This window comes from Phoenix dactylifera, chromosome 9 (genome assembly GCF_051530095.1).
Source record: "Phoenix dactylifera cultivar Ajwa chromosome 9, Ajwa_hap1_PhDact_Kaust_v1.1, whole genome shotgun sequence".
NCBI classification, from domain to species: Eukaryota; Viridiplantae; Streptophyta; class Magnoliopsida; order Arecales; family Arecaceae; genus Phoenix; species Phoenix dactylifera.
The window spans coordinates 6,736,116-6,761,040 of record NC_143198.1 but is presented as its reverse complement, the minus strand read 5'-3'; the positions used below and the strand labels follow the sequence as shown (position 1 = coordinate 6,761,040).

Here is a 24,925-nt window from a genome sequence, read left to right as displayed (position 1 = left end):
TATACAACAAATCATAATAAAATATAACATATATTAATACATAAATATATGGTATAGTATAATATTATTATGATGTAATATAATATTACAATAATATTGTAATATAACATTGTATATTATAGTGGTTCACCAATCCTCACAGTCCTCGCTTGAGCCTGGATCGCGATGCTACAGTTCATATGCTCTTCTTCGCGGTCCACGCTCGAGGAGGACCTCAGTGTGGATCACGATATCGATGAAAAAAAGAGAGATGGATTTTAGAAGGAACGAAGAAATAAATTAATTTTTTTTCTAAAACGTGATTTAAAAGATGCATAAAAATAGAAAACAAAAATAACTTTTCTTGCACGGAAGAGAGTCTTATCCACGATTAGGATTTTTTTTGTTAGGGCTTCAGCAGATTTTTAGGTTTATAAAAGGACAAAGTATGTAATTGTTATATTTTATTATGAGTATTTTGGTTAAAAAAAATAGTTTTTCGACAGTTCAAAACAGCTTTTTCGGAAAGCTCCATAATGGATTTTCTTCCAAAAAGCTGTTTTTAACTTTTTGAAAAAGCTAAAACAGTTTTTCGAAATTTTTACTAAATATCTTTTTTTTAATCCAAAAGTACTTTTGGAGGGTCAGAAAGTGCTTGTTGGCCCTTTAAAAGCTCCCCCAAATGGAGCCTTAGTTAATATAGAGATTGTATTGTACTTTCTTTTTTTTTCTTCTTTTTTGACAGATGATATGTTTGACTGTTGCAATGTTCGCTGCCAAAAAGAAAAGAAAAGAAAAGAAAAAAAATCATGACATGGAAAAGCAACTGAATTTGGGGCCTCAGAAAGGATCAAATGCCAATTTCTGTTATTTTGTTGTTAAACTTTAACTCTTACAACTCCAGTAGCAAAAATAAAAAAGTACATTGAAGGAATAATCAATTAAAATATCAATTTCTTGAAAGGGAGCATACTCAGAGAAGCTACTATTCTCCGGGGCACCTGTGCTATTGCATATTATATATGGTTAGTTAGGAATGCTCAATTGAGATTTATTCTAGAGGGGGAGCTATCACAAGTTTTGGAGATTATTCACTTGCCCGCTATTGGAAAATTGCTGACAACGAAGGATACTTGGAACTTTTTTGTAGCATTGATTGTGCCTTGGATGATCTTGATCCTCATCTCTCAATAGTCTCTACTCTTTAACTTGCTTAAGTTAAATTTTGATAGTTGTATTGTGGATGATAGTGGTAGAGGAGGTGTTGATTTTGTGATCAGTAGCCTTGATTAGTTACTATTAGTGGTGGTCCTGTTCATCATATCTTTGTTCTTGAACCGAAGCTATGGATCGAATTTAAGAACGGCTTGAGAAGGGATCAGTCATGCGAAGGTCATCCTTTGGGTAGAATCTATTTATCTTGAGGGTGATTTAATAATAGTGATTAGTTGGATATTGAATAGAAGCATATGTTTGATGGACATCAATTATTGTAGGATATTTGGAGAATAATTAGTAGTTTTAGCTCTTTCTATGTCACTTATATTTATCGTGAAGTGAACAGAGCTGTAGATTAAGTTGAGTTGCATCTTATGTGGCTGATCATTTTGAATAACTGTGTGGGTGGGATATATATCAGTTTTTTTTTCTACATTATATTTTATTTTTTGATTTTGTAAAATGTACTCATACGAAAACTGTATGGTCCTTTTATTTCATTAAAAAAAAATCGCTAATACTCATTTTTATAAAGGACAACCTTTTGAGAAAAAACCTTTTCCAAGGATGAGCATTGATAGTCTACATACATTTCAGTTATCATCCACCTCCAACAATAATAAAGGAAATACTCTAATTCAACTCCAAAATCACTAATAAATTGTGGCATCATTGATTAGGTCATCTTGCTTCCACTCTTAAAATTGTTTTACCGTATATTGAATCTTATAATAAGACTCCACTTGATTCCATTTCTTCTTCTTGTCAAATGGCTGAAAGTGCTTTGCTTCTTTGTTATCCATCCAACTTTGTTGCTACCTCTTCACTAGAACCCATGGTATCAAATAGTATGTAATCTTTATCGCTGATTATAGGTGCTATTGTTAGTTCCTCTTGCATTAAGAGATCATTATCAGATGTTTTTATGAAATTTAAAATTCCTGATAAGAATATTTTTGGTTGCAAAATAGCATGAGAGGTGGTGAATATACTAGTTTTTAATTTAAAAATTTGCTTGTATTAAATGCTATATCTTGTCATCTCTCTTGCTGTCACATTGCACAATAAAAGTGGTTTTTCTAAACATAAATATTGATACATTATTGGGATATGATTGACTATTCTATTCCATTCACGTGTTTACCCCCGATCTAGGGTTGATGCTTTTACCATTGCTGCGGTTCAATGCAATCGTACACCCACATCTAGGCTATCGAATCAATTCCCTAAGCTCTTCTTTTCTTAATCTTTCCATCCTCTTTTCTTGTTCTTGTGGTGGATTCCTCTTTGGGATTGATTGGCGGGCCCCACCCCCCCCCCCCCCCCCTCTCTCTCTCTCTCTCTCTCTCTCTCTCTCTAGTTACTCTTGTCTCATTTCTTTTATCCATGAAATGTGGGTGGCTTGCCCTTTTGCTCAAAAAAAGCGGGAAGTTATTTGGTGGAATTCCTAAAAATAATATTCTTTGAATATTTAACTTGCATGTTATCCTTGTCTTTGCTCTTGTAACAAGTATAATGTTCTGTTTGGGATTGATTTTGGGAGTATAAGATTTTTTTGGCAAAAGTTAGTAGAACTTTTGAAAGTAAAACATTTAATAAAAAGTTGTTTGCTATTTGATAACTATATTTCTAAAATATTACAATATTTGCTTATAGTTAATTTGAGAAAGTGCTTTTACATGAAAAAATAACAATAATTATATTATATAGCACTTTCAATTTCTTAACTCTTTTTGTATCATCAAAACTCATTATTATAAAGTATTCTTAATTTACAAATTATGTCTTTTTGATAGTATAATATTGCAATATAATAATATAGTATAATATAATATATTATAATATAGTATAGTATAATATTGTATACTATAATATAGTACAATATAGTATAGTATATAAAAATGTTACTTTCATAGACAATTTTCATTTATCGAAATCAATATTCATGGTTATTCAACTATGCAACATGAAGAAGGGTCACCTCAGGTAGATTTGGACCTCATAAAAATACCTCTTCTATAACGAGAACCACCAACAGAAGTTACCTCAAACCTAGTTACTTCATTGAACCCAACTCCTGCACCATCAAGCCCATGACCGGCAGCATCAAGCTCCCCCACCACCATTACTTCCATCTATTGTCCAATCTCCACAAGTTAGCTATCCCTATCAAACCGGATGAGAAGAAATTGATTAAACCAAAAGCCTGTCATTCCACCAAGTGTCCAATACTGCTAGCTCTATCTATCTCTAGTTCTTTGGTGGAGCCAACTTGTCTTTCTCAAGTTGTCAAAACATCCAAATGGTGTATTGTAACTATTGTCAAGGCTGAAGAATTTGATGCATTGCAAAAGCAAGGTACTTAGTCTTTAGCTACACTGCACCCAAACCAAAATTTTGATGAATGCAAATGGGCGTATTGCATCAAACAACAGACAATTGGATCCTTAGAGAGGTACAAAGCCCATCTTGTTATCTAAGTCTCCCATCAACCAACGATCTGGAGTCAATTATTTTGATACCTCTAACCCAATAGTAAAGCATACCACTGTAAAAATTATTCTCTCAATAGAAGTCAATCAAAGCTGGCCACTTCATCAAATTAGATGTCCGCACTGTATTCCTTCATAGAGTTCTTATTAAAGAAGTATACATGGCCCAAACTAAGGTTCATTGATCCAAGCTGGGCCAACTATGTTTGGGAAATTTACCAATCTCTCTATGACCTAACAGGCACCTTGAACGTAGTTCCTTTGATTCACCAATTATCTATGGGATCTTAGCTTTCGTGGCGTCTGTAGATAACTCACTATTTTTGAGAAATATTGATGTGTTATGTTATTATCCTAGTCACACACACACACATATATATGATATCATCACTAGTAATAACGATAGCGCCTTATTTAACGGATGCCTTCGTCCTCCTCCTTTTCTTCTTCTTCTTTCTTTTTTTTTTTTTTTGCGTTAATACGGATGGATCATACCTGACGGGTATGGATACACCCAATAAAGTCAAAAAATAGGATACCTCGGAGGGCCAATGATAACTTCCCATCACCAGTTCACAAGGTGCCTCCGGAATGACAAGCTACACACGTAGCCACCCAATCCGCAGCATCATTGGCTTCACGGTAAATATGTTTGGCTTAAAAAGCCCATTCATCCTTCGCCATAGCCCAAATGTCACGAAACAAGAGATGGTCACTACCGCCACCCCATAGATTTTCCGAATCCAACGGATGACGGTGGCTAAATCATCCTTCAGGATGCCTTCGTCCTCTTCCCTCGTCAAAGTCTTTGACTGGGTGAATAAGTAACACGAATGGTGTATAAATCATGAGCAACGGGGTTTTCGGTATTGGAGGAGTCGGCGTCGATAGAAAAAAAAAAAACGCTTGCTCCCAAACTCCGAGTCCGCCTCGGAGTACAGCTTGCCTTGTTGGCTTATTGTTCTCCGAGCGACCAACCGGGTGCAGGCGTTGTTTCCCAGATGCGCCCCAAAACCACCGAAAATGAAGAAAAGAAGGCGGTGGAGGAGCGGCGGTGCGTCAACTGCGGCAAGGGGATCAAGACGCTCTTCGTCCAGTACTCTCCCGGCAACATCCGTTTGATGAAATGCGTAAGAGAAACAGATCCCAACCTCTCTCCGCATCCTCTCTTTCCCTTCTCGATCTCAACCCATTCTAATCTTTGCCTCGCCGCCTCTCTCTCTCTCTCTCTCTCTCTCTCTCTCTCTCTCTCTCTCTCTCTCTCTCTTTTTCCCAGGAGAACTGCAAGGCCGTAGCCGATCCCTACATCGAATGCGAGTTCATGGTACTTTAATTTCCCCCTTCCAAAAAATAAAATAAAAACCACTGTTTTTTCCCTTTCGATCACGTACATTCTTGAAAAAAGCCTTGGTAAATCATTAAATTTCAGCGACTTTTTTGCGGTCGATGGTAGTCATAGGGTTGAAAATGTTCTGCCAGTTGAGCTGGGTTCAGGTGGTTTGAGCTGATTAACGATAATCTTTTCTGAATGGTTTTAGTTTTTTATTTTTTTTTGGGTTAATATTTATTTGACAAAATATTTATTTGAGTTGTCAACTCAATTTTCTCAATTTTTCATGTTAAAAAACATGTTAATGAGGTACATTCCTATCGATAAGAAAAGACACCATCTATAAATGTTTGTTTATCTGAGAAAGTAATTTCCAAATTCTCTATTAAGCTTCTTCGCTCTAGTTTCTGTTATACTGCCAAATGTGGTTCAACACAAGATGAAGTATTCCCACATTTTTTTTTTGGCTAAGACGGGTGGATTCACACCATTTTAGTATGAATATATCTAAGAGAATTAGAAAGTAAAAATATCCCGGGTTGGTCCACAACACGTCACCAGAGTACTCAGCCACATAAGAAGCCACCCAATCCACAACCTTGTTCGCCTCTCGATAGTTGTGCTTCGTGAGGAAGGAAGTGGCTTCCCTTGCTAGTCTTCAGATGTTCTACAGAAAGGGATATATATCCATTTTTCTGTCCTGCCTTCGGATCCAACCAATCACTATAGCGGAATCATCCTCAAGAAGGATGAGGTCAGCTTTGAGGACGCAACGTGCATAGGTAATGTCCGCCTAAGCTGCCCTTAGTTCCGCTCCTGGAACTGAGGTATCAAAGATGGGGCTACCATTTGCAGCAGTGAGCCTAGAGACCGGGCCTCTGATCATAAACCCCGCTCCACCTTTGCTGCCACCAATTTCCACAAAAGTTTAATTGCAAGAATGGTACAAGAAGACTTGTCATCTAGGTTTTAAACATCATTATCCAACCATGTACCACTTTTCCATCGGAACAGTATAGTACCAATACATACCAAAATTGACATCTTCTAAAACATGGAAAACCCATTGGTACCGACTAGCATGGTTGATACGGTAACACTGGTACATTGATACAGGCCATTATAGATTGGTGGGCTTGGTACTAGTACAGCTATTTCAGCGTCTTGGCACCTGCTGGTTTTGTGCCAAAATAGTATGATACTGATCCTACTGTTCCGTTCTAGCAATTTTTAAAACCATGCTTCTCATAAATTATTTCTTTTATCGTTTGAAATGTGCGAAATGTAAGTAATAGGTGGAAGGCACCAAATGTTAAAATTTAAACTACTTACAGCAGCCCCATGTATTGACAGACTGTTTCGCTTGTCCTTTCCCGGCCAATGAGGAGGTAAATGAAATTAGATGACCAACAGCAATGATAACCTAAAACATTTGAATCCTTTTACTGGTTTAACTCAACCATGGTGCGTAGCAAGCTTTTTTACATATGTCTGTCTAATATCTGAAACAATATGGTCATGTTCCTTCACCTCATCAGTTTTTGCTACACCACCTTCAAAACTCTTGGATAACTATTACCTTGTTAGCATGTCAAAATTTTTTTCTTTTAGCTCAGTTATGCATGTTTAGTTGTAACCTTTACTGTATTATGATTAATCATAACAATTATTTGTATAGATTATCCTGATTGATCTGATTCTGCACAAGACTAAAGCGTATCAACATTTGTTATTCAATATGCTGAACTTAGATGCTGGTGACACGAAGGTAAAACAACACATCAGCCTTTAATTTTTGAAATTTCTAATACTCACTTGATCTCCCTTGTGTAATTTCTGATCTAATGAGATGACCTTAATGTTTCTGGCTTCTTATATTTCTTATCTTGAAGGCCTGTAAGTATGTATTTACATATATGCATGCTATGCACGTTTTTTCCTCTACGAATCAGTCTCTTTGAAATTCTCATTATGTTAACTAAAATTTAGATATCTAGAGTTTCTTGCTTCATAGCATTGTGTCTGATAGTTGCCCACTTACAACAATGTCACAAGATTTATATTATGACTTATGTCTTAGATCTCTATGCTGACATAATACAGCATTCTGATCTTGACTTGAAGCACAATTTTTAAGGAATCACTTTTGCATGTTTCTCTCTAATAAATGCCACATTAGACCCTACTATTGATGACAAAAAATGTGATTTTTATTTATTTAATCATGTTAGTCTGCACTCACACATGCTTCTGAGTGCAATCTTGTGTTTCGTTGCCTTATGATGCAAAAGGATTGGTGCATTTTCTTTATCCATATAATTTATGTAGCGGCAAAGTGCAGTAGCATGTTGTACATAATGCATCTTAAGTCTGATAGCTCTTTCAGTTATGAGATTTTTCTTATTTCATGTAAATGCACCTCAGTTCTGACTAATTATATTTAGCAATCTAGGAGATTTTGACAAGTTTTGAAATATATGAAATTATGATATCTTTCATGTGCACTCATTTATTGTTAGAATACTTGTATTTATTTTTTGGAGGGACTTGTTATTTCTATTATTTAGAGGTAGCTGGCCTTAAATTTTAACATCTGGTGTCTATGATACACCCATGTGATTCCTTGAAGGATACTTTAAGGTAAATATTAGTCTGTACTAGCTGTAGCTTGAACTTTGTGGGTCTGTTGTTCTACCTGATTTGACTATTGCAGATCATAAAGGTCTTAGTGACCCTAGATCTGGAATCCTTGTGTGGTCATACTTTTGTTGCAAATTTAGTTAAGCTGTAGAGAAGTGCAAGCTATCCTATTCTAACATATAATTCAAAGTTTTATTTCATGGCCTTTGCACCTATTCTTGGCCCTAAAAGTCACAAGTCACATAAATTGTCTCATTTTCTTTTCTTTTCTTTTCTTTTTCTTTTTTGGCTGTAACATTCTTTTCTCTTTTATTGGTAAAATTTTTCTTTATTTTTCATATCATGTACAATCATGCAATATTTGTGTTTATATAGATGGCAACATTATAAACAGAATAAAACCCACTTTTTTGCTTTCTTATCTTGGATCCATCAATAGAAAATGAATATTTTTCCTTTTGCTTTTTGATTCATGTTTGCTGAATGGAAGGGTACTTTAAATGAGATAGTTGTCATCACAAAGCAGGATCTTATGGAAGTCATTTAATCAATAGCAAAATTTTATAAAATTTGTTGTGGTGTATGACTTTTTATGTTGATCAAACTGCATGCTTTTCTTTAATTGAACAATTTACTTTGATATATGAATGTTGTTGTTGTTACCATAACCTTGTTCATCACTTCTCTTCCTTTTCATTGTGCTATTTTATCATTTCCACCCTAAAACATGGGACAAAGCCAACCCTAATGATTTCATCATCTTTAGGCTATTCACTTGTCTCAATAGATATATTCTGACATATTAATTCATGTTATAAACACTGCCAGTGCCAGTCTCAAGCTACGATTAAGAAGTTGCAGGATCAACGTATGTTGACAACCATTCATTAAAAGCAAACTATAAAATGGATCTAAAGTCATAATGCTTGATGAATGAGGATTCATGAAGTTGACCCCAAACAGTTGAGACCTTAGTAGCCGGAATCTTTCACTTAGGGTAGTGCACCTACTTTGGAATCTTCTCGAAATGCTGAACCTGCACCTGCTTCCTAAATGCTTCCTTACTAGAAGTGTTTCTAAAATATCTGCTTCCTGCACCTTCTCCCGCACTTGCTCCATACCCATGCTTGATTGTGGCACTAAGGTCGAGACAAGGGTTGATGGTCATGGTTATAGTTACATTAATTGTGTTTTAGAAATTGTATCACATGCTAGTTTTCAAATTACATGTTGAAAGAAATGTTTTCATATAGAAATTGATTGGTATGCATACGCGATCATCAAAATGTCAATTTGAGAAGTACAAGCTGCATGATTTGTAGTCTATGATAATGAATTGAGGCTTTGACGCTTATGATATATTACAAAAGCATGCCTATATACTTTTGTTGAATTAATTGTAAAAGCTGGTCAGATGATAAGCAGAACTAGCTTAATCTCGAGGGTAAAAGTGAACCCTAATTATGGTAGCAGAAAATATGCTCTACGCCTTAGTACTTCCCTTTTCCCAACCATATGGAATTTCTCCCACCTCACCACAATCGTAATTATGATGGTGGACCAATCCATTCCTTCCTCATTAGCATTAATAGACACAGCCACACATTTTTTCTTGTTGTCCGCTATGCCAACAAATGAATGAAAACAACATATACAACCCTCCTTCCTCTTTCCTCATAACATTGGTAACAATTTTTTTTATAAATTTGTTTTACGGAAAAATTTCAAAACATTGTCGGAAGATAAACCTGTCTGGTCACTTCTTTTTAAGGAGTGAAGCATAGTCTTTGGAGAATGGAGACCAAGGAATGTTGAACTGGCCCGTACCGGCCGATTCAGCCCGTACTGAACTGGACCGGTTCGGCCTTAAAAAACCGTATCGGCCCCAGGGACCGGAACCGGCCAGTACAAGAGCGAACCGGACGGAACCCGACCGGAACCGGCCAGTACAAGAGCGAACCGGACGGAACCGGTCGGGTTCCGTCCGCTTCGGCCAGGACTCGGTGCAAACCGGCACCTCCGGTTCTATCCGGTTCGGCCAGGACTCAGTGCAAACTGGCACCGAGTCCAGTTCGATGATGCCACAGGCTATGGCATAGTCTGTGGCATAAACAGCGCACCAACGTGCGCTTTTTGGTGCCGTGCAAGGATGCCACAGGCTGTGGCAACAGCACGCAGCGTGCGCTTTTTGGCCGTCTGCGCACCTTTTGGCCGGTTCGGCACCAGTTCGGTGGCTGACCGGTATGCCTACCATTACCGGTTCGGCGATCCTTGATGGAGACATTCTCTCTTTCAACTCTGCCCTTTCTGTCAATTTCAGACTCTAATCTCTTGATAGCCAGCTCCTTGATTATGATTAATCCCTCATTTCTTCCTATTGCTTGATAGTGTCCCTCCACTCCCTCCCTTCCCTCCTCTCCCTCATCCCATCTGCCTCAACCCCCCTTTTTTCATGCTTTCTCTGCTCTTCCCTCCATCCCTACCTCATTTCTTCTGTTGGCAAGTCGACCATTGACAAGAACAACACATTAAACAGCGAAAATCTTTATTTCTCTAGCAATGGATTTGGTCAAACTGGTCCATTTGTGTGCCTAACTATGGGTATGCTAGAAATTTATTTACACATCTACAACACCTATAGCTTCAGTTGTTATGTTTATTTGTCCATAAAATTTTATTCTCGCACCTTGTAGCACTGTAAGCTTCAATTATGTTTGCCTTTTCTTCTTGCTACCATAGCCTTGAACTTTAGTCATTTGACAAAACTTATCCCCAAAATTTGTGGTTGACTTATTGTTAGGTTTTGAACCCTGAATTCTAACTGATCCTTTCTATGTGCTTGTTGCACATCTCTATGCTAGTCAAACTGGTTTCTCCATCACTTCATTCCATTCCGTTCTTTAACTAGATATGGTACTCCCTTACTATGTGTTTATTTGTGATGCATTAAAAGGATTTACTATTTGTGTGATAAAGAGATACCAATAATACTTTTGTGCCATGCATCCTTTTTTTTTTCTTACAGCAATGCTATATCTTAATTTCACTCTGTTCTTGTATTTATTTTCTGGTATTTCAAAACCGTTTTTAGCTGTTAATTTTTCAGATTATATTTGCGTAAGAATGTTAAATTGTAACCTAGATTATTTGCTTACAGAATTTGATGTCCTTTAATTTGCAGGGACTATTCTTGAAGTCAAGTTTTGTTTATTTTCTTTTAGATGCATGTATCCATTCAGCCGTGCTAAGAAGTCTGACTTATTTTAACTTATACATGAATATATTGCTTTATCCGAGACCTTAACAATCTAAAGGCAGGATTTCTCTCATAAGTAATAGTAGAGATGATTGGGATTCATCTGGGAGCCTTTTGGTGTCAATTTGGACATGTGGAAAGGTAATGTAGTTCACTAGGTCAAGTTACTTTTGTCATCAGTGTTATAATAATCTTTATTAGCTGCTAATCCTTATATTTTTACTTCTATATATTGAATACAGGTGTTGATGGATGTTTTATTGGGAAATTTTATATTTATATCTGTTATAGTTCTTGGGACAAGGTTTCTTCTCGATTTATCACTTGATATTACTAGGTACAAGTTTTACCTTCCATACTATAGTATATATATTTATTATTTAGTGATTATTTTATCATTTTCTTTTAGAAAGCGATTTTCTGTAAAGGATGTCTCAGTTCTCATATTTGGAAATTTTGTTTGTGAAATGGGCATGTATGTTCTCAGACTTGAAATTTCTTCGCATTTTGCGGCGTTAAATATTTCCAATTACATGTACTAGGGAAATTTGAAGGCTAGAAATTACCGGAGTTCACAAAAAATCAAAGAAGAATCAACTATGAAGCCACATCAGACTTTAATTTCCATGCATGACAAGTCACAATCCCAGTGTCTCTTATTTGATTTTATTTTTTTAAGATAGACTGCTGTAATCGAAAGAAGAGCCTCTTAATCACCAAAAAAAACTATCCAAGAGTAATCTCTTAAATTGAGTGTAGGATTCCCAAGCGTCTTCTTTCCACTTCATCCCACATGAAGGTTTTGTTGAAGAGCCATGGGTGGCAATGGCTTTCCATTGGAGGATAGTCATTGCCCCTAGCTGTTGAGATTTATGTGTTTCCCACTCTTAACTCTTTCCTCACCAAGTCATTGTGCACCTATTCTCTGGATGGGGTCTGCTAGGATGATTCCATGTCACAACTCAAAGCCGATCTCAAACTCGCTGCCCACAAATCTGCCTGAAATCAGAACTCCCGTAAGGCCGTAACTCATGAATTCAAAAGTGCACCACATCCACTATGCACAGGCTCCGACATCTATTGACTATCAAAATAAATCCATGATCCAATCTTTACAATCGAATGTAATGAGAGAGAGGTATGCTGAGTCTCTTTTTGGCCCTTCAGTGTTTAGACTTTACAATGATATTTAACATGGCTTATCTACATCTTAACTTAAAGTAGTAATATTGTTTGTTGTATGACTCAAATCTCAATCTGTATGTCTTTATATGCATGAGAGTTTTGCAGCCCCTGGGCAAAACCTTGCCATTCTCATTCTCATTATGATGGGAACCATCCATGCCCTGACTGTGCTGTAAACTAGAATTAAAATTCCATGTTAACTCTGAGGCTTCATCCATCGAGATTCCCATACATCTCTGTGTGTGTGTGTGTGTGGTGTTTCTTCTCTATGCATATGGCCAAGAGCAATGACTTCAAGTTTCCATCTGCATATGTTCTCCTTGGGTTCCCATTGCGAATTGATTACAACACCTCACGATCCCCAGGTAACAGTATGACCTTTTAACAGATTGCTTGATATGTTTTCTTCATGACTTGTCGTATGCTAAATTATGCTGTCAATAATAAAGAGCAATCATATGGGCTGCAAATCTACATTATCGCTATCTTAATTATCTAGTGTTAATCCTAGAACTATATAAAAGTGGCTATATTTCCCAAAATTTTCAATTCCTATAATAACCCTGGTTAGATTTCTCTTAAAAAATCTTAAACATGCTAGATTTCTGTAAAAGAAGGGATTCTAACACCGTTGGACTTTGAGAATATGAAAAGAACAAGTACAAATAGTACATAGAAATTGAGCAACTCATTCAGGCTTCTGAAACAATAGGTGAGAGAACATCCAGCTTAGCAAGAAAGAAAGAATTAAAATTTTTGAAGAAAGATATTTTAGTATATCTAGGCTCTAAGAACTCTTGAGAGTTGGAAGAGAGAGTATATAGGATGCTTTACAGACACGCGATGTGCCTATTCTGAGAAAAAGGCAAAGATGAGATATAATGCATTAGTTAAAAAAAAAAGTTTAACCATAGTTACTTATTTTCAGGTCTTTGATTTGGACTTCACTTAAATTATTCCAAATCCAAATCTTTAACAAGCATGTGAATTATAACTTGTTATTGGTGATAACTATTATTAGTAACTTTTTTCATTGCTGTTATAGCAATAACAACGTCTTTGTAATAAACAGATAATACTAACATTTTATGAGATTCTTACATTAGCATTGGGGAGTCATTATGACATTATTTTAAATGTTAGTACGCTTTTGAAGTTGAATTTAGAAATTATTTAATCTTGATCTTCAAATTCAGATATCATACTTCATGGGATTTGCTATTGATGAATTGCCTAACTTTTCAGTGGCTAAATATTAAACTATTTTCTGATATACCTCTCTTTTTTATACTCTAACATAATTTGTTTCATATTTTGATATTACATGTTCTAAGCAATATCATACTTTAATCTTTTACATTTTATAATGTATACCGTGCATTACTCAGGCTTTTTGCTTGTAAATAGTTATGGTGGAAAGAAAATCTGTAAATTTTCTTTAGAAATTATGTTAGTGGTCCAAAAAGATGGGAAGAAGTTTCTTTAGGAATTATGTTGGTGCTCAGCACCTGCTACTTGATTGTGCCTATGCTCGGAGAATTTGGGTTACAATTCTTAACTATCTCAATATATTTTTCATATCCCACCTATTGGCTTCTTGTTGGACTGCTTGGAGAACTTCTTACAGACCTACACCCAAAAATTTCAGACCTAAGTTTGAACATGCGACTGCTTCATTTTGGTCTATCTGGGAATAAAGGAACTCTTAGATCTTCCGAAGCTATACTACCATGGAAGCTTGTTTGCCATGCTTAGCCATTGCTCTTTTCAGTGGCAGTATACTTTGTGCAACCAAAAGCAGCTTTTATGTTTTGCAAGGATCTCCAATAGCTTGTATTCTTTTTTATTTCCTTCCCCTGCTTTGGGGATTTTGATGTATCTTTTGACTGTTTCCTTCTTTTAAATCAATTAGGTGCTTCCATCTTCCTTGCCATTAAAAAAAATACTCTCTCTTTGCTGAATGTGTTCACCCTCTCTATCCTACCTCTCCTTTCTTTGTTGAATGTGCTGTTGGAGTCCTCTATTTGCCAGACTCACTGATGGAATTTGTTATGATTCCATATGGTTGGCTTTTTAACTAAACACTCGAGCCATAGGATAGTGTGGAACCAACCATTCAGATCAACTGTGTAAAGACGTGAGGTGGGAGAGGCAAAGGCGCAACGCCTCTTACTTCAAAAGGCGTCATGTATTAGAGTCTAATGCGGGCAAGAAAGCTGAATGGATGTGTTGTGTGGAGAGTATTTTGGAAAATTAACATGTGGGGCCAAACGATATGGAGCTTCGCAGATGGAGGCACTGCTTGGTAGCTTCAATTTAATAGTATAATAGATGTCAAGTGGGACCAGTTTTGTTACAATCTCTGGCTGATGTGTGACTTCGGAAGTTCATTTTATAGTTTATCACTAATAATCTATGTTATCAAATGATTCAAAGAACTTCACAGTATGGCTGCAGTAATTAAAGGAGTCGACTAAATTTTACTCTTGAAACTGTTATTTTTATAAACTACTCAGGTGCAAAGAGATTATGCTGGCCATTCTTATTTCGAGCTACTTCAAGTTGTTTCTCATAGCAATGATGGTATGTAGATTCATTCATTCTCTTTTAAGAAAAAAAATTAGATGTTATCATGATAGATCATATTCTGTGTGCACGTATATGTTTTTTTGAGTTATATCTGCCTTTTCCCTTTCTGCAGGTTTGGGAGTTCCCTTCTTCTGTTCTTTTCATCATTGACATATTTGTTCTATCATCAAATGCAGTGGCTTTGAGAGGTTTGGACTTAAAACTTTGAGTTTTAAAAACATGAAAAAGTGATATTCAGTATTTCAACATAAAACACAGCCTTTGAGTATTTAGATTTATTTTCATAAGCTTGACACCTTACATGGTAGAATATATAAGGTTCTCCAATGCTGTCCCCAGTCCCACATCAGAGCACCTGAAATGCCACAACTAAGTATATCCTCCTGCATCAAAATGGTTAATCATTCTTAAAATTCGTTCAACCTAATTGTTAAGAAAGATTACTGAAGCTTGTTAATGATTTAAAAGATCTCAAAGTTTTGATGCTTAAAGTTTATATTTTCAATTGTATGGAAGAATGGAAGCTTTATGCCATTCACTTCAACATCATCGAAGTCTTTCTATATATGAACGCCCCATATAGCTGCAGCATTAGCCCATGATGCCTTTTCAATTGAGCTGCTTCTTATTGCCATGAGATTGATTCTCACACCTTATATCTAATAAAAGACTAATGAAAAAATTGAAATGCCAGTGTCAAGGGGTATTCTAGTTCTGCTTTACCAAAACAGAGATTTTTTTGAAAAAAGAAATCATGGTCCAAAGTGGTATCATGCTCATTGACCCATGGTATGCCATTACGGTACTAAACCGGGTGATACGGGGTGTATTGTACAATACCAGTTCGGTATCAGTACACGATAAGGAGGATGTACCGACATTCAGTACACTGAACCGGTCTCTATACCGGGCATACCAATACTATGATAGGATTGCCATGCCAAACTAGTACCAGCCTCTATATGTCCTCACAAGAACATGCCTCTATGCAGGGTCCTAGCTTGCTCACAAAATGTTTAGTCAAACAAGAACTTTCATGGTAAGGAGTCAATAATGTTTTAAAAGGCAGCTATCATGTGCAGGGAGTCTAGGCCTCTAGGGACTGCACACATATGCTGAATTTTATGCTACAGTAATATAATAGCAAGATGTTTTTTTTATAAATAACATCAATACTAATGATAGTAGCATCTAGCGCTTAGTGCTTATATCTTAGTACTTGATTCTTAGTAGCAATAATTATGGTATAATTAATACATTGACATTGTTAATATATACATATCTAGCTTCTTGAAGCCTTCATCCAACTCAACCATTAGCTTGAATATGCCTTATTTGCATGGGCTTTCACAAGACTGGCTATGTATGTGGCCGTGCAATGCTAAATTGGCAGTTGATGTGATCATATTTGGTTGAAACCAGATTGGATACGGATCAGACACTAGTCTATTTATATCCAATTTTTTTTGTTTGGCGTATACATGTATGGATACGGATGTTAGTTCGATGCAAAAATTCATATCTATATTTGTTTTAAACGGATATGGATACAAATCAGATATTTGAAGTATGGATATAAATATGGATATAAGTTGGATAATTAAACTTTATGACTGCAGAATCAAAGTTATTAATTACTAAGTAGATAATGAATCAAGGTAATTGTGGCTATTTATTTTTTGTAAAAGTTCATGAGTACTATATAAAATTCAATAGGGTTACAAATAGAATCGGATATTCAGATATAGATATTAGTTGGATGCTCAAATTTCTATTCATATCTGAATAAAATTCAGATATGAAAGTGGATTTGGATAGATATTACCCAATCCACTTTCACCCCTAGATCATAAAATGATAAGTAGATTGCATATGCAGCTGCACAATGCTAATTCTACTGTATACGTGTCTGCAAAGTGCTAAGTAAACCAATTTGTTTGGCCTTTGTGCAGCCCGACTATATGTAGTAGTCGCCTTGGGGGTATGCAGTGCGGTTAGGGGACTACATATGCAGCATATGTGGCCTTATGCACCGCATTTAAAATTGTGGGAGTCAAAAAAAAAAAAGAGGCAAAATTAAAGTTCAAACCGTAACCAAGCACCTGCCAGAGAGGTTTTTTAGTTCCTAATCATAACAATAAAAGAAAACTTTGTGATTGTCCATTTTGGATGACACAGAAGAAGTCATTAATTATTAAGTTTATCCCACTAGCCACCTCAAGTGAAGAGAGGCCCACTAGCTTTCTTCTGTTTTATTGTATGTAATTTAAATGGAATACCTCAGCCAAAGTAATATTCTTATACATTTGGAATTGATCTATAAGTAATTAGAAATTGCGTCAAAGTTTTTCTAGGAGAGACTTCATTTAAGATAAAATTATGTAGATATAAAATAAAGATTTTTGTGGTCACAACTATGTGCAGAGGTAAAATTTGAAAAGATGACATTTAAACTCTAAAACAGGAGCATAAAATTAAATTTTTTTCGAAAAAAGAACAGGTGTAAGATTGGTCATATTTATAATCTGTGCAAGCAGATGTATATATATTGAAAATTCTCATATTTTTCTCATTCACTGTAACAAGCTTCTGATGATCTAATCATTGTACTGAGAATAAATCTTATTAATATAAGCAGTTAGAGAGCATGATCTGATGATCCAAATAATGTATATTTCACAATCACTAGGTGAATGTTAAATTTGTCAAATTTTGAGCAATGGTGAATGAACTTTACTTGTCAGATAAGCCTATTTCATGATAGGGTTATTTGGCCACAATGATGGTGCTTCTCAAGGAGTTGCAATTGACACTAAATCATTTCTTTACTGCATAACTCGAATGAGTAACTGCCCGCATCCGTCCATGCACTTGTAAAAGTAGTAAACATAAAACTCAAGATTGTGTGATAACTCTGATATACTCTCTTGTACTGTCCCAGAATTTTTTATTCCTCAAGGCTTGTCATTCAATTAACATCTCATGGGTGCAATATGTGGTACTTTACAATGTCAATTTGCTTCTCTCTTTTTTTTTAATCTGTTAAAAGTGTTTCAAATGTTGTATTTTGTAGTTGTAACAGAGTTGCCGACTGCTGGGTGCCTTGCAGTATGCTTCGGTGCACATGCAGCCAAATTGTTTACTGATCGTTGGCTGCTGCATCTATTATCTGGTTTGTTATAAATTCATTGGCAGCTTGGATTTCCGGCCATCTGCATTCAACTTGTTTTTTTACTAATTCAGTTGTATAACTAATTCTTTCCTGATTAATACTACAGGTGCCACCGTGAGAAAAATGCTTCTCACTTAGTGAAGGCATGTCACGTTCATTTTCACATCACCATCTTTCGTTGTATATTTTACATGGTCATCAAGCTGGATAATTCAAAATATATCATCAACATCAAATATTATGACACTTCACTATGAAATTCAATATGATAAGTTAGGAAGAAATGTAATTCTAATCCACCAATCTCTTAGCCTTTGCTAAATGTCATTAAGTGCATATCATTGTATCTCACATAGCAAAATGGCTGAAATGAGAACTCAGTCGATTTCTTTTCTCCAGTACAATCGATAGATAGATAGATAGATGCCAAAGTCTTCTCACTCCTCTTCGCTTATACTAGCGAATTTCCCTTGCCCAGCTACTTTACTACCTTCTTGCACCATATCTTTATGTGTTGTTCTGCGATCAGACTGGTGAATAAAGATCAAAACAGATCATTCAGTCCTGCCTCTTGTTGTTTCATTGGAAACTTTGTTAGAATACTTCAACAATGGTCAAGGTTGGCCAACCAATATTGCCTGCTGCTTTTGTGTTCGCTGCTTGTATTGTAGGAAGATCTTGATAGTGTTAAATGAGACAATTAGGTTGTAATTTCCTTTAGGATTATTATTAAAGCTTCCAGTTTCCACCACCTTGATTGTAATGTCGTATACTTCCAGTTCCTTAAGGAGATACATAGATGCGTAAGTTTCTCACTCCTCTTGGCCTGTACTCATGAATTTCCCTTGCCCACCTACTCTACTACCTTCTCGTACCATTTCTTTATGTGCTGTTCTCCCATCAGACTGGTGGATAAAGGTCAAAGGAGATCATTCAGGCCTGCCCCCTGTTGTTTAATTAAATACAATGAGATCATTCCGGCCCGCCTCTTCTTGTTTCATTAAATGCTTTGCTAGTATGCTTCAACAATGGTCAAGGTCAGCTAACCGATGTTGCCTGGTTCTTTTATGTTCGTTGCTTGTAATGAAGGAAGATCTTGATAGTGTGAAATGAGACAATTAGGTTGTAATTTCCTTTAGGAGAGTTATTAAAACTTCCAGTTTCCACCACCTCGATTATAATCTGCAAGTAAAGATCATTCTGGATGCATGATAGAGGTGAAAGCCAACATTCTGGCAGTTTTGGAGACTGAGATGGTCAAAACATTGTATGTCTATTATTTCAAGGATGGTTCTTGTTTAGTTAACATTCACCATTTGTCCCATAATAAATCAACTTAATAAGTAATAGAGATTATCTACATGAGGATTCTGCACAGTAACCTTTTCAGGTTCTTGAGTTTCTTTAATGTGGTACTGGATAGTTCAGAGAATACAGATGTCCTGCTGACTACAAATGAAGCAGTGCAAATCTATTCACTAAAACCTATTGTTCTGTTTCTTAACACGTCTGCATGAATGACTTCCTTTTTTTTTTTTTGATTCTTGAAGGAACTTACGCATGCAACTCATTGCAGCCTAAGATTGATCTCTGTACAGGTCTGATAAGATGCCATGATCATTTTGTTACTGGTGGGTGGTCAGGTTTGGTGTAGTATTGTGTATTAGGTTAGTCTCGCTTTACCTACTGCTGCGAGGCGCAGGCATCTCCTCCCTTTGCTTCATCTCCATTCCAAATCCTTCCTTATCTTTATTATTATGTGCATGCGTTACATATACCAAATTCTAGCTGCTAGAATGAAAGAATGCCACATATTTTGTTCTTAATTTGAAATTTAGGTTAGCTTCTAGTTATCTTACAAAACCATGCCCATATGGTTTAAAATTAAAACTTTGATGTCGGATTGGGTGCAGTTCTTTTGGCTAATGGTGCTTCCTCTGTTAGAGTGGTTCGTGACCCATGGGCCGCATATTTTGTTCCTAATTTGAAATTCAGGTTAGCTTCTAGTTATCTAAGAAAAGCTTGCTCATTCGGTTTAAATGGAAATTTTATGTCAGATTGCTTGCAATTCTTTTGGCGAATGATGCCTCCTTGCACAAATTTCTCCCACTTTTTCGTGACATTCCTGATATTTTAATTGGGAGCCGAATCAGTTGGTCTCGTGTCCCCATTCAAGAACACAACATCAGGGAGCTCGTCTCAGACAAAAATCTCTTCCGCTCTTTTACAAGCTACCTTGGCTGCTGCTTGCATTGCAGCCAAAGCCCGGAGGTAGTTTGTGAAGAAATTTATGAAGGGTGTGGAAATTTATAAACATGCCGAGTATGAAGTCCTCATGGTGCAAGATTGGTTGCCGAGTACTACCATGCAAAGCTTTCCTATCCCACAGAGTTGTTATATAATTTCCATGAACGATGTTAGATACTAGATTGCACTTGTGCAAGTTCATTTGGGATCATCATTCTCATTCTTTTACTTGGAGATAGCTACAAATCGCTAGAAGATTGTGTCATTGCTTGTTGCTCGGGAGATTTGGAATACTTGATATCAAGGTTCGCCGTCTTATTTTCAGATCTATAATAACATAGTATTGGTATGGTACAAAATTTTTTTATACTAGGTATGTTACATGTATCGGATACTAGTACAAAAGTGGTGTAATATAGTATGTCTCGTACCATCTGGTTTGGGTTGGTATGGCGCATCTTGCTTGATATATACATATCTTCTAAAATGAACGAACCTATTCAGCTGCTACCCTGCATCAAGTTTAAGGGTTGCCTTTGTTCTACTTCTGTTGCATAACCTTTCTAGGACCTTTGACAACCTTTTGGGTCACTGGCGTCTTACCTCTTCATCCTCTGTGCTTATGAAACTCGTTAGAATGACGACTCCCACCCCTAATTGTGCTTAATCTCAACTTTGATGGTGCTATGCAGAGGATTCCTAGGAGCAAAGCGCAGGTTTCTTCATCCATCAAGCTCGTGGCGTCTGGTTAGAAGCAGATTCTTGCATAATACTACTTACCAGATCCTTTAGTTTTGGGATTTCTTTTACTTACAGGGAGAGCAATCAGGTAGCTGACTGGTTTGAGGGGGTTTGTTGCTGCTGATGAAGGTGTCACTGCATGCATCGCTGCACTTCTTAGTGCTCTTAATGACATTGTGAATGCAGATGCTGTGAACCAATGACATTAGACAATTGTAGAGGGGTCTTTGCCCCTCCTAATTATCCAAAAGCAAATAAATACAAATGAACATAAAAATAAGAAGGATTTTTTGCATGGATACCCTTCTAAATATCGGATTTTGCATGAATATCCTTCCAAAATTGATATTTGCATGTATACCCTCGTAAAACACTTATTTTGTCATTCTACCCTTTTTTTATTTTTGTTTTTGCATATGTACCCATACTATCTAACGACGTTAAAAAATTAACGGTTTCAAATTAAAATGACTAAAATATCTTTAATGAGTAGACATGCAAATAGATTGTGGTCCTGATAGAGAAAAAAGATAGGGACAATAGCGTAATTTTAAAATTTTATTTTATTTTTAATTAATATAAATATATTTTTTTAACACCATTAGAACAACTGTTATATTATGGGCATTTGTACAATAACAAAATTTGATGAGGGTATACATGCAAATATCAATTTTGGAAGAATATTTATGCAAAATTCGATATTTAGAAGGGTATCCATGCAAAAAAACCCAAATAAGAATATGGCGATCCTGATTATCATTGTTCCTGCAGTGTTATGACTTTAGGGTGGCTTTTCTTATGTTAGTCAACTGCGTTACATTGGTTTTTCACCTGTGCCATTGAGCACTACCAAGACAATGCTCACCATCCAAACCATTCTCACAGCAACTACTAGGATTTTCCTATATTTGTTGCTGGTTTCCAGCAAACTCCTTACATTCAACCCAGTCTACAAAAGATTTGTCACCTTGAGAGGGTTTTTAATCAATTGGACTCTTCAGAACTCAGATCCTTTTACAGATACATGGAAAGCTTTGTCAAAATATATAACTAGAAGCCTTCATATCCAATGACGACACTTGGACTAGTCAGCAAGTATGGTGCAAAAGAACAAAGGGACGAACGTTTAGTCTCTAAAGATAACCCAACAAAACATATTATCTTCAAGGAATAGCTCGAGCATGCATAATATGTAGCTTCTGGCACATCCATGTTTAAAACCATGTCCGGTAATATTTATGCACTTTTTTTTTTATTACAATGCTTCCATAGATAAAAAAAATACGGTGAACAATAGCATCATTAAGAATAAGACACCTAGAAAAGCTTATCCAGCTACCTTCACGAAGCTATTCCATTATGTCACCTGCAATGGCAACAGAAAAAGGAAAATCGCACTTCAATTTTTTGGGCAGAGATATTTAACAAACAATTCTATTAAATTTTGTAATAGAATACTGATCTTTCGGGGTTTTTTTCACATTACTTCATGATTGTGATCTAATTTTCTTTTTGTAATAATTATGGCCATTGGAAACAAGACTTTTTTTTAATATTGTGTCACTTGCATGTTGCCGTTCTATGATAACATACAAGTTATTGGAAACTCACTAACAAATGGCTGGTCAACACAGAAAGGGACTTCATGCCATCCAAGATCAGGTATATACTAATTGATGATCCAAATCAATTGTTAAGTGAATTGAGTTGCAGAACTCTCAGAACTGTAAAAGATAAATGGTTTCAGTAAGTGTCCCTCCAAAGCGTGGTTCTTCAAGGTGGAGATCAACCTCAAATTAAAAGCACGACCAGCTTAAATATTACAAAACCATCGTTTGGTCCTAAACCTTAAGAGGACACAAGAGACGCTACATACTTGGAAGAAACATTGCTTTAGATACCATGCGTCGCATGTCCAAAGCTATTCACTCATATTGTTCTTGGTCATCATCCATTGGTCTCTAGAGCAGCCTATGTTAGCATGAAGAAATTAGAAAGGAAGACAGTGGTCTATAGAAAAATTAGAATGCTTCCACAATTTTGTTCCAAAGAACATAAACAAATCATGATAAATTGGTGGTTTGCAGTAAAAGGATTTTGATTTGCCAGATTTAATAATTTCCAGAAAGTGGGAGCCATGGAAAAATATGTAGAAGAAAATATAATATGATCAATTGTTTCATGGGTGTTGAAGCAGAATATGATAGTCAATGCTTATACAGGAACAACTAAGATGGATAGCGGAGCAGTCTGTAACTACTTTATAACAAGATAGAGTAGTGCATCACCTCAAAATTGGTTTCAAAGAATGAAGAGTAGTCTTCTAAGCATTCTAATGTTGCCAAGCTAGAGAAGGTTTGAGGAAGGGTTAATGTTGTTCTTAACTGCATGTACTAGGATCCAAAGACTTATGATGTTCTACAAATAATCAATATAGCAATTAAGATACAAAGATTCACATCAATTAAGGGGAAATATGCTAAGCCTTGCATTAATGCTTTAAGCTGAGTAAGTTGAGCCACTAGAATTGAAAGCACAAATCATGGCAAAAAGGCTAGAATGGAAGGAGTGGTTTGTTCACATTCATGGCTATAGCGAAAGAAAGACAAATACCACCAGCCTTCTAAATTTTAATGGTTGTGATGTGCTTCATGAGCATGCTCACAACTTCTGGACGAACACTCGAGGATGCATCCTTCAGGCGCTCGATCTTGACCTCAGTTTCCTCTTCAAGCCTTTTCGAGTTTGATTCAGAACTGCCGCTGCTCTGCAAAGATAACCATAACAATAACATTCAAGGCAAATAGCAAACATCCAACATAAATGCTAATTTCATGCTCTTGTTACCTTTCGAAACTGTTATGTGGTATCTGATATTAATTTTTCTAATTATCAAGTCATCATGAACTGGAAATCACAAAAACGACGGCAGGCTAAGTTATTGCATGATACCTCAGAAATTTTTCTTTGATACTCTTCCTCTAATGAGGTACGATAAGCAGCAGCTTCCCGTTCAGCTTCATCCTTTGCTTGCTTCAATCTTTCCAACTTCACTGCACAAGTTCATATCCAAAAAAGAGTGCTTATGATCCATAATTTTATCATCCAATAATGAATACCTTAATATCTATCATAGAAAACTAGGGCATACAACTCTACAAACATAGGCAATATCCTCCACTACTAATTACCCACATCATTAACTTAGATAACATGGATGGGGAAAAAATAAAACTTAATTCAATACAACTATAAGCTACAAAGCATCTTTTCATGAATCTTGCACCACAAAAGGAATGTTGCTTAGGAAAATGTCTCCTTTTTAATTGACAACTATATAATATATATAAATAATATGAAATTGATAATAACCAAATGAAATGAATACAAGCTTAAGACAAATAAGTGATCTAACCATCTGCATGCATCATTAAATAACAACAATATTCAAATAAGAAACGAGATGAAGATACTGTTTCTCGTGCGAGAGACGATCTGTCTAGCCTCTTGCTCTGCAGACAGTAGCATGGAGACACCACCTTGTCCTCTCATGGACTCCATCTTCATGGGAAAAAAAAACTGAAAATATTAGGCCTTAACCAAATCACCAATTGCCATAACATGAAATAGATGCTAACATAATAAATTTCTTGATTATTCCCATTCAATTTTTTTTAAAAAAAGCACATTCAACCGTGGAAAGAAGTTGATACTCATAAATTCATTAAAATTCTTCTACTCACCAATGCATCTATCAATAATGGAAGGATCCTAAAAATTACAATAATACATAAATAAGCTCACATTTTTAGATCAAAATATTAAGTTTTTCATGAGGCATTGATTCTATCTTCATGGGGAAGAAAACTGCAAATATTAGGCCTCACCCCAATCACCAACTGCCATAACATGAAATGAATGATAAAATAATAAATTTCTTGATTATTCACATTCATAAATAAAAATAGAAAAAAATCACATTCATTTGTGAAAAAAATTGATACTCATAAAATCATTAAAATTCTTCTACTCGCCAATGCATAGATCAATAATGGAAGGATCCTATAAATTAC

At 35.9% G+C, this 24,925-nt stretch overlaps 2 protein-coding genes across 8 annotated transcripts; one reads left to right on the top strand and one right to left on the bottom strand.

The window, feature by feature from the left end:
* Window positions 1-4,533: 4,533 nt before the first annotated feature.
* Window positions 4,534-21,114, top strand: LOC103710490 (protein ARV 2). 7 transcript variants are annotated; one of them, XR_015968690.2, is made up of 12 exons: window positions 4,534-4,819; window positions 4,966-5,013; window positions 6,698-6,787; window positions 10,841-10,886; window positions 10,974-11,056; window positions 11,158-11,252; window positions 14,617-14,683; window positions 14,802-14,877; window positions 17,763-17,861; window positions 19,775-19,856; window positions 20,015-20,413; window positions 20,801-21,114. XR_015968690.2 is itself a non-coding variant. In XM_088704104.2 (11 exons), the coding sequence occupies exons 1-11, from the start codon at window positions 4,691-4,693 to the stop codon at window positions 20,898-20,900; spliced, it is 915 nt and encodes a 304-aa protein (XP_088560230.1). In that variant the 5' UTR covers window positions 4,534-4,690; the 3' UTR covers window positions 20,901-21,114. The 7 variants fall into 7 exon arrangements, 6 of the variants coding, with proteins under 6 accessions (XP_088560230.1, XP_088560229.1, XP_038987877.1 ...); XM_088704104.2 differs by lacking the exon at window positions 20,015-20,413; XM_088704103.2 differs by lacking the exon at window positions 20,801-21,114 and having other exon boundaries at window positions 20,015-20,581.
* A 2,186-nt stretch (window positions 21,115-23,300) lies between these two features.
* On the bottom strand, window positions 23,301-24,419 carry LOC103710529 (V-type proton ATPase subunit G-like). The gene is made up of 3 exons (XM_008796285.3): window positions 24,326-24,419; window positions 23,805-23,905; window positions 23,301-23,619 (listed from the first exon to the last, which is right to left on the bottom strand). The coding sequence occupies exons 1-3, from the start codon at window positions 24,417-24,419 to the stop codon at window positions 23,476-23,478; spliced, it is 339 nt and encodes a 112-aa protein (XP_008794507.3). The 3' UTR covers window positions 23,301-23,475.
* Window positions 24,420-24,925: the final 506 nt, after the last annotated feature.

Coding starts and splice junctions, on each gene's coding strand:
- LOC103710490 (XM_088704103.2), top strand. CDS start 4,691: ATGCGCCCCAAAACCACCGAAAATGAAGAAAAGAAGGCGGTGGAGGAG. Junction 14,684..14,801: donor TGTTTCTCATAGCAATGATG/GTATGTAGATTC, acceptor CCCTTTCTGCAG/GTTTGGGAGTTCCCTTCTTC. Junction 14,878..17,762: donor AAATGCAGTGGCTTTGAGAG/GTTTGGACTTAA, acceptor TGTATTTTGTAG/TTGTAACAGAGTTGCCGACT.
- LOC103710529 (XM_008796285.3), bottom strand. CDS start 24,419: ATGAAGATGGAGTCCATGAGAGGACAAGGTGGTGTCTCCATGCTACTG. Junction 23,906..24,325: donor CGTCTCTCGCACGAGAAACA/GTATCTTCATCT, acceptor GAACTTGTGCAG/TGAAGTTGGAAAGATTGAAG. Junction 23,620..23,804: donor ATCAAAGAAAAATTTCTGAG/GTATCATGCAAT, acceptor TTATCTTTGCAG/AGCAGCGGCAGTTCTGAATC.